We start from the raw sequence: 12,864 nt of genomic DNA, 5'->3' as shown, positions 1-12,864 counted from the left end.
TTTTGATGTTTTTTAATGTTTTGATATGATAACTTGATGATATAATGGTTTGTAGTACTTGCGTTCCACGATGGTACAATGTTGCCTGAGGGCAACAGCTGGATAATAAATGTTACTTTTTATTAAATATGAAATGTGTAATTCAATAAAAACTTGGTAAATCTGTTTGTTCAAGTGTTTAGTTAAATAAATTGATGTTTTCAATAAATATTTTTTTTTTTTCTTCATGAAAATGTCAAATGTTTCAATTTGTCCATTGTGGTACAATGTTGCCTTGAGGCAACAAACTTATAATTAATAAAAAATAAAAAAATAATGATAATGTTTATTGATATTGCTATAGTGTCAAATTTTAAGCAGGAAAAACATAACAAATATTGTTTTTCTCACTGATATCATAATGCGTACCATAGAGGGTTAAATCAGTATGTTTTAATAATCTTTTGTCATGCTTTACGCTTATTTTGGATGTACTGACTAACACACTAAAACACATGTAAAGTACTTGATTATAATTTTAACTGTAGAGTCGTATTTGATATTACATTTAAATATAATATAGGCATACAAGTTTCAATAGAAATGACATTCGCACACTTTAGTCCTATATAAGCACTTAAGTCCTTAACACTCTTAACTTTAGCTAATTGCATTTAAAATTGTTTTAAACTAAAACACATTTTCATTTAATTGTAAATAACATGCAATGGCATAAAATATTACATTTAGTTTGCATGACAATGACAAACATGACAATGTTATCATCATATACTCACCCTTATGTCGTTCCCAATGTGTGTCCTGCGGTAAATAGAAAATCGACATGGAATGACATGAGTGTAAGCGAATGATGAAAGTCTTAATGTCTGGTTCTGTATTTCTGGGTATAGGAAAATTTTTGTGGAGCCTCCATCATTGTGCCTGACCTTGAGGGCATTCTGTATATGAAGGAGGATGGCAAGAAATCCTGGAAACAGCGCTACTTCCTACTTCGGGCCTCTGGATTGTATTACTCACCCAAAGGCAAGACAAAGGTCAGCTCAGGCAACCCAGACAGTAAAACATACAGTGCATTTTGAGTTCAGGCAAATCCTCGCTTATTAAGCTCAATGTACATCAGTTTGCTTTTTGATTGAATACTTAATCACAACAGATCTAAATAATATAACTGGCTTTGTGAAAATGGCAAGAAATGACATTTGTGTGCGTTATGGGGTTCTCCCTCCATCAGGCATCACGGGACCTTGTGTGCTTGGTGCAGTTTGACAATGTGAACGTCTACTACTGCAAAGAATACAGAAACAAATACAAAGCACCAACAGACCACTGCTTCATTCTCAAGGTACAGTTTTCTTATTATGGTAACCCACTCTCACTTTAACATTTATACAGAGTTTGGATCAGAAACATACAGTGTGACAAGGATCATTAAGTAAAACATGAAAACAGCCCACCCTTGTGAAAATACAGTGCACTTAATTGTATTGAACGTGCTCTTGTACTTTACATCTTAAAAGTTTTTTTTTTTTTTTTTTTTTACTGTACTTGCTGGTAATATAATATTAATGAAATAAAAGCCCATTTAAGTGTACTCTTAAATGTTTCTTAACACACTTTTAAAAAAGTGAACTTTCCAATAATGTAAAATTAAAAGTTTTAGTATAAAGACCTTTTAGATCATGTTTAATAATCGATTGTCATGCTTTAAAGAAGTACACTTATCTTGATGTGTTGACTAACTTATAAAGCACATTTAAAGTTATATTTATATAATTATTATATATAATATAGTTATAATTTTAACAGTAGTGTGTTATTCGGTATTAAATTTAAAGTTAATATATTTTAAATGTACTAAATTGTGAATTCATCATTACAAATGTATAATTACAGATATATTTAAATAACATGAAATACAACATACAAGTTTAAATAGAAATAACATTAATATTTGAGTTGACCTTTAACGCTAAAAATCAGCTAATTGCATTTAATATAAATTTAAACCATAATACATTTAATTTAACTGCAATCAACATGCAATTAAATGTGTGAAATATTACATTCAGGTTTACACTTAAATATATATTTTTTTCAAAGTACATTATTTGTGTAATAAGTGTACTTCTCTTTATTATTACATTTTTATGAATATTATTCAAACCCAAACACAGTTTTCAAGGAGTACAAACAGTACAAACAGACAGGAGAACTATGGGAAGTTGTACTTGTTTTCCTGTTGTTTTTCCAGAGTCTCAGCTGAGATGTTGAGTTGCTTATTCTGTTCTCATACAGTAAATAATGCACAAAAATACAAATTTGATTCTGGACATAAAGTGAATTCTCATCATTCCCGCAACAAAATGCTGCTCTATCAGGCTAGTCATGGACATGAAAGCAGACATAAAAGACGTGAGGCTTAGAGCACAAGAAGCTGTAAATTACATTCCTCTAAAAAGCACCCATTTCCCCTTTACATGTGGAGCAATAGTGTGATCAGGTTAGAGGTGATATTTCTGCAACCCTTCAAAATGCTCTGCTGGTCCAAAACTACATCCCCCAAATGATATTCCTATTAAGGCTACGTTTACACAACAACGATGTACTAAACATTTTTTAACTTTTTTCTTTGTACAGATGACAATGTTATCAAAACGATCCCCGTTCACACAGATCTGTCCCTTTTTACCTAATTTAAGAAAAAGTCAAATCCTTTTAACACGAAAACCTTGAAAACATATCATCCTTGAGTCTGTTGAAAGGAACCTTTAATTTTTCATGATGAAAATGTTTTATACTGTGTTGATTTGTGTAATTCTTATAACCACGTGATGATGTCCGTATGATCTTTCCCTGTTTAGCGTGCATGGATGAGAGCTGACATTAACTGTGGCAACATGAAACATAAGGGATGAGGGTTTGAAGATTCACGAAAAGTGAATCTTTCTTAGATAGCAAGGGGCTAAATTCAAGAAATGGTACAGTATTTGATAGTTTATACAAAACAGCATCCTAAAAAATATAACGGTAACACTGTATTTTACAGTGTCCTTTGTTACACGTTACATCTACTCGCTGTTGCTAACAGTAAACTATGCATCTACTAAACGACTACGTGGAACTAACCATAAACTAAATCCTAATCCAAACCCTATAGCAAGTACATGTTCTTTATTATTATTACTTAATTCTTAATTGTATAATTACACTGCAACAACGGCACCTTAAAATAAAGTGTGATTAAAATAACTAATGTGTAAACTTTCTAGATCTGGTTAAGAACTTTAAATGCTAAATCTTGAAGAACTACAGTGGGTCTAAGAGCGAGCCTTGTGGCACTCACAGCTGCCTTCATTTGTATTTGTTCAGACTGTATCATTTTTATGCATGCATGGTGGTAGCAGTCTGATAAATATATCCAAAACCAATCAAAACTAGCAGTCTAAGAATGCTATCATGGTTCTCAAGCCTTTCCAAATGAATAAAATAGTCTATCATTTGAACAAGACACTATGGTTTAGTAGCCAGCCTGCCACAAGTTGTAAAAGGTCAAAACATTTTAATTTATTTTTATTTTTTGTGTTCAGACTTTGCAGTTGACAGAGCCTTCCTTTAATTAAAGTCTTTGCACACAATTCAAAATACCTCAACTGCTTTTTTCCAGTCTATACTCACCTCTAAGAATATGAATATGTGTTGAAAGTGTTAATACTGGGTTATTGTTCTACCAAATTAAAAACGAAGCATGGAAAGAATATCACTATAGCTAAAAACTCATTTTTGGACAAAGAAAATTATATCTGTAAAAAGCTATTTTACCAACATCAACCCATAGGGAACGAAAAACCTTAAGGATTATAGCAAAACCAGGTCCACTGACATGTTGATGCCTTGTTAAGAAAGCATGACAAATCATCAAGGGTGTTTCAGGCTATGATTAGGTTAGGGTGGGCTGTGTTTTACGTTTGTCAAGCAATTGGGAAATAAAACGCAAAAAAATTCAATAAATGTAATACATGCACAATTAAACCCCGACTCCAGCAGAAAAGGGACATACATTCTTTACATGTATGCAATAATTCAAAATTATAAAGCAAAAGATTTTTGTGGTTCATTTTAGCAATATTTAGGACTAATCCTAAAGTGTGGCATGAGGGGCACTGGCAATCAAATTGTGATTTTAGTGTGTCATCCACTGTCTCTGCTCTGCAACTGTAGCTCAATAACATATGTAATCAAAACAATGTTAATATCACCAACTGTCCATTTGGAGAAAAATGAATATTAGCAAAGCATGAACTAATACTGAAAACCCTAGTAAGTTGTTACCCAACCCTTTGTTGTTTTGAGAACAAAAAAACATTGATTAAAGATTCAATCCCTGAAAAATGAATGGTTCCACAAATCTGTAGAGAATGACAGAGGGGGAAAAAGTGTTATTATCTTGGCCTTCTCAGGTGTGTATATCAGGTGTGTGTCATGTTCATATGGTCACTGTGATCTGCTTTCAGCATCCTCAAATTCAAAAAGAATCCCAATACATCAAGTATCTGTGTTGTGATGATGAGTTGACCATGACTCTGTGGGTGACTGGGATACGTATTGTAAAGGTGAGCAGAAACCAGGCCACACACCAAAAACCAAAATAGATAATGATTGTATGATTAATGCAAGAAGACACTGTTGAACTTTATGCAGCAAATTAAATTATAAATTATAGTTTACAATGCAAAAACATACTGTAAATTGTAGCTGTATTGTGTTGGGTCCTATTGTGAGCTGTCTACTTTGTCAAAAAATTATAATAATGAAAACCTACCTTATTAACGGTCTTGTTTTGTCATGATTTTGTCATAGTATGGTAAGCAGTTATATGAAAACTACAAAGCCGACTGTGAGGAAAGCAGCCGGCACTGGAAGCTGGGCTAACCGCACTATCCAGGTCTCCTCCAGTGCATCCACACCCTCTCCTACACCTAAAGGTAGAGATAATGAGCTAAATAGATTGTTATAAAATGTATCATAGATCTTGATATATTAAAGGATTTTGATGACATTTTTGTGCTTATCTTTCAGCCAAAGCTGTGAATGGACACGCTCCTCAGCTTCCAAAGGACACCAAGGTACCTCTAAATCTATCAGTTAGTAATGAAGAACGCCATAATATAATACCATAAATAATATAAGTTCATGGACCATACTGAAGTGTGAACTATAATGTTTTCAGACACTTGACTGCATGTTAATTGCAATTAAACAAAATACAGTTTAAATTTATTAACACACTTAAGTACATAATTTTATAACATTTCATAATTACTTCTACTTTCAATGAAATATGAAGTTTACTGCCGAATGTACTGAGAAGCATTTATAGTAAACTAAAATATACATATATTATTTCTATTGAAACTTGACATGTTTTCAATATTTAATTATACATTTGTCATGATGAAGTTGCCAATTGGTAAATTTAAAATATATTAACATTAAATGTATTAACGAATAACACACTACAGTTGAAATTATAATCAAATTTGCATGTGCTCTAGTATGTTTGTCAATATCAAAATAAATGTACTGCAAAAGATTACTAAACCATAATTTAAAAAGTATAACTGTTAATTTGTCATGATTGCAAAGTACACTTTTTAAAATTGCACTAAACTCTGTTAAGAAACAGTCATGAAAGTGCAGTGTCTTTAAATACACATATAGTGGCCTTTTATTTAATTAATATATTATCTGAAAATATATATTTTTCATTAAATATACTTCAAAGATTTAAAGTATACTTCAAGAGCAGTAAAATTAAGCACACTACTTTTCCACAAAGGGTGACGGTTCCTTTAGAGTTGTTTTAATCCCCTTGTAATTTCATCATTTATCTGAAATGCTCCTGAATTCTACTTTTGGTTTGTTTTTGAAGGGTCCTGGCAACCAAACATCTTTCCCACCACCTCCGCCTTCAATGGAAACCCTGCCTCCTCCACCACCCGACCCCATGTTGCCTCCTCCTCCCCCTGCTCCTCCTGCCAGCACAACCAAAGTCAACAAGTTTCCTCCTCCACCTCGATTCCCACAATCCTCCTTCCCACCTCCACCCATGGATGACCTGCCTCCACCACCACCACCACCACCACCTCCTCCAGAAGATGCCGAGCTGCCCCCTGACTTTCTTCCTCCACCGCCTCCTAGTTTTGCACCTTACGGGGGAGACTCGCTCCCCCCACCACCTCCAGACCCCAAAACTTTGCATCTGCAGGTGGAGCGCCACCACCTCCACCCCCACCCCCGCCTCCACCACCTCCACCCCCACCACCAGCTCCTGCACCGGCTGCCAACCCATCCGCCGGCTCCGTCAGAAAAATGCCTCCAGCTCCACCAAAGAGAACTACACCTCTACAAACAGCGCCCCCAGGTGGCGAACTCGTGTCAGAACTGATGACAGCAATGCTGAAAAAGCGCAGTCAACAATGATCTTGAAGACAGATAGAGCTAATTGACATGTTTTTGTAGTTGGACTGAGGAACTGACCGCCAAACAAGTTCTCGGCGTGACATTAGGACACACATCTTTAATTATTTTGTTGTTTAATATTCTTGCATTACACCACCAGACTAAAATATGTAAATACTTTGTACTTACGCACCTAATCAGATTATTTGTATTGCAAATATGCTATATCATCATTGCTAATGGAATGTCATAATAAATAAGGTCTTGCAAAGTTAACTGTTTAACAGATTTTGACATGCCTAATTGTTAAACAGGAGTAAACGAGATGCATGATGAAACGTTTTTTGCACTTTTGTAGAAATGCAGAAACAGCAATATTACAAAAGACATCCATGTCCATTGTCCATATATAACGTGCATATGTACATATATAACGTCGAACATGACTCATCCTCCAATCAGATCATCCATTAGGAATTGTGATTACAATGTCATAAACAATATTTTTGGTTCAAATGATGCTGAAATTTGTGATTTTTTTTTTCATTCGACCCTGAGTTAGGAAGAACAGCTGACCCTCAGCTGCTGAGCCCAGGATGGAGGTTTACTGGCATATCCGGCTCTCTCAGCCTCTTCCTGCTCCATAAATGACTCCATTAAAGTCTTCTGCAACAGTGTCACCTAGAAATACATCAAACATACTGTCAACAAGCCATAATGGTCTGTCTGAAGATGTTACATTGTATGTATAATTGTCAAGTCTTCATTTCACAGTAATATATTAAAGCAAACACTCTAAGATATATGATAAGCATGATCATGACAGTAGTTTGACATCACATGTAATAATACGTCTGAATAGTCATTTTTCTCTGCTTTTCTGATAGCAGATTCAGCCATCCAGTTCCTCAACACATACCGTGGGTTTACTCCTGAACAATAGAAAAATTACTAATAACATTAAATACAACATAACACATCGTAAAAAAAACACACACTACCGTTTAAACATTTATGTAAGGCTTTTAAAAAATAAATAAATTAATAATATTATTCAGCAAGGATGCATAAAAAGGGACAATAAAGACATTTATAATATTACAAAAGATTCAAATAAACGCTGTTCTTTTGAACTTTATATTAATCAAAACATGTATCAGGGTTTCCTCAGAAATATTAAGCAGCTCAACTGTTTTCAAATGTTTCTTGAGCAGCAAATCATCATATTAGAATGATTTCTGAAGGATCATGTGACACTGAAGACTGGAGAAATGATCACAGGAATAAATTACATTCAGCTGAACAAATATATTAATTACACAAATACTGTATATTCAAATAGAATAATTTATTTTATATTGTACTAATATCTCATAGTATAATAATATATTATAGTAATACAAAATTACAGTTTTTATTGTATTTTTGATTAAATAAATGCAGCCTTCGTGAGTATAAGAAACTTCTTTCAAAAACAAATCTTACCAATCATGAACATTTCAGCGGTAGTGTTACTGTAACAATATATAAACACATAATATATAACACTGCATCATATAACATATACAAAAACGTATTATCCTGAAGAAGACGATTAAAACATCAAGTGATGTTCATTTTTAATCCTCTAAAGAGTTTGAGTTTACATTACAGCAACATTACCTTGACAGACGCTGTAAATACAGCTGAACCCAGTCTCTGAAATGCTTGTGTGATGAGAGGTCTGAAAGAGCCCACAATGACTGTCAAGAGAGACACAGTCACAGTTAATGGACTGAAATCATGATTATGGATATTGCGGCTGCTGTGGGAGTGAATGGAGAGGAAACGTACCGGAGCAAAGGATCCCTTCTGAAGCCGGGACAGGGTCACTTCACTCAGCTGTCTGAAAGTCATAGTGAAGTCTGCTCCAGTGTCCTCCATTAGCTCAACACATCACACATCATACAACATTATATGGGTCATTCTCAGGAAATGCTGCCATTTGTGTGATCTACTACTGATTTAACTCCATACTGGACTTAACTATTTCTGACAGTTTGGCTGTTAAATATATAATTAAAATAAAAAAAATGAATTAATGAATTAATTATAGTACAATCAGAGAAAAAAAAACTATCCAGTTAATATTTACCTTTAGAAGAAATGCAATCACATATGAATCCTTTTCTTCATTTCCCAGAAAGCCCAACTTTGCTATGAACAGCTCATGAAATCTATAACAGAAACAGTAAAGTGAGACCAGGAACGACTCAGAGAGGAATACAGTGATCTATATTGTCTAATGACAGGCTCACCTTTGATGGTAGATTTGTGGATACTCTCTCAATATTTGCTGAGATCTGAAGTAAATGAATTGACACGAATCACCCTTATTTATTCCAGACCAATACCAACAGAAAATAAAAGGATCTCTTACTGTGAAAGCTGATCTGAGGTCAGCAGTGGTTTCAGAGCTTCTAGAAGTTTCTGTAGATTGAACAGGCCAACATTAGCCTGAGCTCCTATACTGTACCGGCCCTCGTCATCAGACGTGTTGGGGACACAATCTATACAGAGGAAACAATGCTGTAGCAATAACACACATTTAACAATACAATTATTATATGTTATTATTATGGCTGTCTGTTTCACTTTAACTTATTAGAATATAATAAAGTAAAATAAAACAAGTAATGGATTAAAAAAAATTATGCAATTAATCATGCCCCTCAACCCATGTATACTGTAAGTATATACAAAATTTATAGTAGATCTAAAGTAGCTTACTATTCATACAATTTTCCTCCACTTTTGCAGTATTGTGTATATATATATATATATATATGTACGCGTGTGTATGTGTTCTCGTATATGGTTTATGAGGACACAAATGTGTATAATGATATGGGTAATTCAACGTAAACATCTTCACACTTCCTGTGTCCTCATAAACCAAATGGCTTAATAATATGGATAGGTTTAGGGGTATATATAGTCCCTGTGTGTGTGTGTGTGTGTGTGTGTGTGTGTGTGTGTGTGTGTGTGTGTGTGTGTGTGTGTGTGTGTGTGTGTGTGTGTGTTGTTATATGACAAAAAACTAAACTTAAAGGAAGATAATTGCTAATATTATGAAAGTTTAAGTTAGACAAAGAAACATACTTGGGTCATATGATTCCATAAATCCAAATGGGCCATAATCAAAAGTGATAGAAAGCAGACTGAAGTTATCTGTGTTGCTGACTCCTGTGTGAAGATGCAGATCATGTTGTTGTGCATTTTGCGTATTAAGCTCGATCTATAATGATAAATCTATGTGATAACTAAACAAGTAAAGCAGAGTGAACTTACCATGAGCAAAACCAACCGACATCCAGTGGGCGATTAAATGTTAAATGTGCCGTTTCATTCAGCACTCGAGAGAAAAACACCTTCACACAACATGAAAACCATTCAAATATAGTGAGACTGATCAGACAATATAATATAATCTTGTATTACAGCTAAACAGCAGAGAGACACAGATACTCACCACATACTTGTCAGGGTCATTTGTTGCAATAGATTTAAAATGCTCTTTAATTACAAAGTACAACAATGTCCTGAAAATTAAAAATAAAAATAAATTAAAAAGCAAATAAGAGTGAGAAAAAAAAAAATATCTCCCAAGTAAAAGTTAATATACCGTAGGACATCTAACTCTCCAGTTCTAGTTAATATCTCCAGTGAACCGATACGAAACCAGGACTTGGCCAGACGCAGAACAACCGCTCCTGATAGATACAGAGAACAATCACATAAAGCTGAGGAGGATAAAGAACTTAGTTACTCGATTTGTCCAAATCTGATCGTATTTTACCTCTTTCTTTTAGGACACTGCCATTATAAAACGGATCCCTCCAAACAGGTTCCTCACTCACAACCAGACTGACAAACAATAAAGGCAAAAAAATGGAAAAAGTATAAATAAAAATAAAAATAATATCCTACACCAAACATTTGAAAGTGATAAATCCATATATTACTCATCTTGTGTATGTCCATTCATATACAGTATATTTTGTGTGTGTGTGTGTGTGTGTGTGTGTGTGTGTGTGTGTGTGTGTGTGTGTGTGTGTGTGTGTGTGTGTGTGTGTGTGTGTGTGTGTGTGTGTGTGTGTGTGTGTGTGTGTGTGTGTGTGTGTGTGTGTGTGTGTGCGCTCTGCTGGTAGGAACATCATGTACAGTAAACAGCATAACCATTACACTCCTGCCAGACAGAGAATCACACACTATGAGTCATAATGTAAGATCATTTACAACTAAATACATCTCAGAATTACTTAAAAAGCATATCAAAAATATTGAGCAGCAGAAACTGATATTCACCTTGAGTACGGTGTCTTTCCAGAGCCTTTCAACTGGACTTCCCATCTTTCACCTTTTCTGGATAAAAGAGAGATTGTATACCGGTCTAACGGTTAACACTTGTCACAGTTCTAAACTGAGAGATGTCATTGTTCAGACGCATGTTTAAGCATTAAGTGAGAATTAGATTTAAAAAAATGACAGAATCATCTATTTGCTGACAAAACAATAAGTATAGATCACACTTTCCATTCTTTAATCTTAAACAACATTATGGGAAAGTTGACATGCATTACAACAGAAAAGTCACATCTGACAATAACAACTGATGATTTGTGTTGAACGCTGATGGAAAAGGATGATTTTACCTGTTTGTGTATTCACCCAACAAATGTGCTCTTCCATCCCCCAGCTGTCCGGCCCAATAACCAAACTATAATAATAATAATAATAACACATGGTTGACATGTTTGCTCTGGTTGTCTTACGCCATCGCTGTCGGGTTTGAAGTGACGGTCAGTTTTACCTGATGGCCCCCGTATCTGTGTGCCAGTGGAACAGAGCCAGGAAACAGTTTCCCACCACTGACACAACGGACAAACTCTTCATTCTGAATCACAGACTCATTCAGATCCAAAATATTCCTCAACACATCCTGAAATACACAAAAGAGCCTGAATATATGCAGAAACAACATTTACACAAAAGTACTGTGGTGGTACCATGGTCCAGTTTTGTTTTAAAGCAGTTTTCTCAGACTGTGATCCTCAGACCACTGGTGGTTCTGTAAAGGAGTCCAAGTGGCCCACGAGTTCATTAGCTGATTAAAAGCTTTATGACTGAATCAATTAATAAAAGTATAACTAAAAAAAAATAAAAAAATAAAAAAAACCCCACTAAATTAATTGAATTAATTAACTCAATGCAATAAATGAACTGTTTGTGACTAAATAAATGTATGATAAAGTGTTTCTATTGGTATGTAAGTGTTTGGTCCAATTTTTAAGCTAGCATTATATAATATCTATATATATAATAGAGTATAATAGCTCAAAATAATTTGTCCACAACCTAAAGTAGACATTTATTTGAGGAGTTGGGTGGTTCATATTATTATTATTTTTTAAGTGATCTGCTTCACCCTTGTAAAAAATAAGTATTAAAAATAAAAATGGAAAACTATGTTTCTTTTAAAAAACAGTTATTGCAGATAATACAAAATTAATTAAATAAAAAGCCACTTAACGAGTATACTTTCATGACCGTTTCTTAACAAACTTAAGTACACTTTTAAAAAGTGCACTTTGTAATCATGTCAAATTAAAAACTTCATTTTAAAGTACATTTTAAATCATTATGTTCTTTATTGTTATATAATAATATATTGTTGTGCTTTAAAGATGTACACTTATTTTGATGTGTTGACTAACATACCAAGGTACATAAAGTACTATAATTTTAACTGTAGTGGGTTAATGTTCCATTTAAATAATGTACTAAATAGCAACTTCATTATTATAAATGTGGAATTACAAATATTTATTAAATTCCATGATTTAAATGTGAACGTTTAAATAGAAATGATATTAAAGTATATGTTAGTTTACCATATACTAACCATATTTTAAAGCCAACTGAAGTAATTTCATACAAAGACGTAGGCTACTTAAAAGCATACTAAGAGCCGTCTCTGCACTCACGGCCTGAATCTTGCATAGTGTGCCTTTAGTCCTGCTTAAGTGGGTCAAAAGAAGAACACTTAAGTTCAACTAACTAAATTTCATGTAAATTAAAAACTATAATAAATGTTCATTTAATTTCAATTAACATGATGCAATTAAGTGTCCGAAACATTATATTCAGTTTGCACCAAAGTATATTCTTTTAAAGTAGCCTATATTATTTTCAGAATTTCTCTTTTTAAAAGTATGATGAAGTGTACTTCTTTGTAACAACAGCCTGAATACGTTCAAAATTATGCTGACGACGACAATGTTATTGGTGGTGATGATGATGATTAATTTATTAATATTTTAAAATGTGGACAAGAAAAATGATAAAGAATGGGTGGGTGTGACC

The 12,864-nt window shown here is 33.9% G+C and overlaps 3 protein-coding genes across 3 annotated transcripts; 2 read left to right on the top strand and 1 right to left on the bottom strand.

The window, feature by feature from the left end:
- Nucleotides 1-874: 874 nt before the first annotated feature.
- Nucleotides 875-4,946, top strand: LOC309501841 (amyloid beta A4 precursor protein-binding family B member 1-interacting protein-like). The gene is made up of 4 exons (XM_082174140.1): nucleotides 875-1,034; nucleotides 1,232-1,342; nucleotides 4,512-4,610; nucleotides 4,858-4,946. The coding sequence occupies exons 1-4, from the start codon at nucleotides 945-947 to the stop codon at nucleotides 4,927-4,929; spliced, it is 372 nt and encodes a 123-aa protein (XP_082030266.1). The 5' UTR covers nucleotides 875-944; the 3' UTR covers nucleotides 4,930-4,946.
- A 134-nt stretch (nucleotides 4,947-5,080) lies between these two features.
- LOC309500522 (uncharacterized protein) lies at nucleotides 5,081-6,445 on the top strand (the record flags this gene model as incomplete). Its single annotated transcript, XM_082172131.1, has 2 exons — nucleotides 5,081-5,123; nucleotides 5,930-6,445. Exon 2 carries the CDS (start codon nucleotides 5,972-5,974, stop codon nucleotides 6,443-6,445), a length of 474 nt encoding a protein of 157 aa, XP_082028257.1. The 5' UTR covers nucleotides 5,081-5,123; nucleotides 5,930-5,971.
- Nucleotides 6,446-6,548: 103 nt separating this feature from the next.
- LOC309501838 (protein adenylyltransferase SelO-like) lies at nucleotides 6,549-11,635 on the bottom strand. The gene is made up of 14 exons (XM_082174137.1): nucleotides 11,312-11,635; nucleotides 11,154-11,218; nucleotides 10,807-10,863; nucleotides 10,298-10,687; nucleotides 10,124-10,211; nucleotides 9,967-10,040; nucleotides 9,790-9,869; nucleotides 9,601-9,684; nucleotides 8,879-9,008; nucleotides 8,757-8,801; nucleotides 8,594-8,675; nucleotides 8,293-8,385; nucleotides 8,122-8,201; nucleotides 6,549-7,140 (listed from the first exon to the last, which is right to left on the bottom strand). Exons 7-14 carry the CDS (start codon nucleotides 9,809-9,811, stop codon nucleotides 7,137-7,139), a joined length of 540 nt encoding a protein of 179 aa, XP_082030263.1. The 5' UTR covers nucleotides 9,812-9,869; nucleotides 9,967-10,040; nucleotides 10,124-10,211; nucleotides 10,298-10,687; nucleotides 10,807-10,863; nucleotides 11,154-11,218; nucleotides 11,312-11,635; the 3' UTR covers nucleotides 6,549-7,136.
- Between the last annotated feature and the right edge of the window lie 1,229 nt (nucleotides 11,636-12,864).

Source organism: Leuciscus leuciscus (assembly GCF_965113295.1).
Source record: "Leuciscus leuciscus genome assembly, chromosome: 6".
NCBI lineage: Eukaryota > Metazoa > Chordata > Actinopteri > Cypriniformes > Leuciscidae > Leuciscus > Leuciscus leuciscus.
Note: the sequence above shows the minus strand (reverse complement) of the source record. Positions and strands in the feature narration are given on the sequence as shown.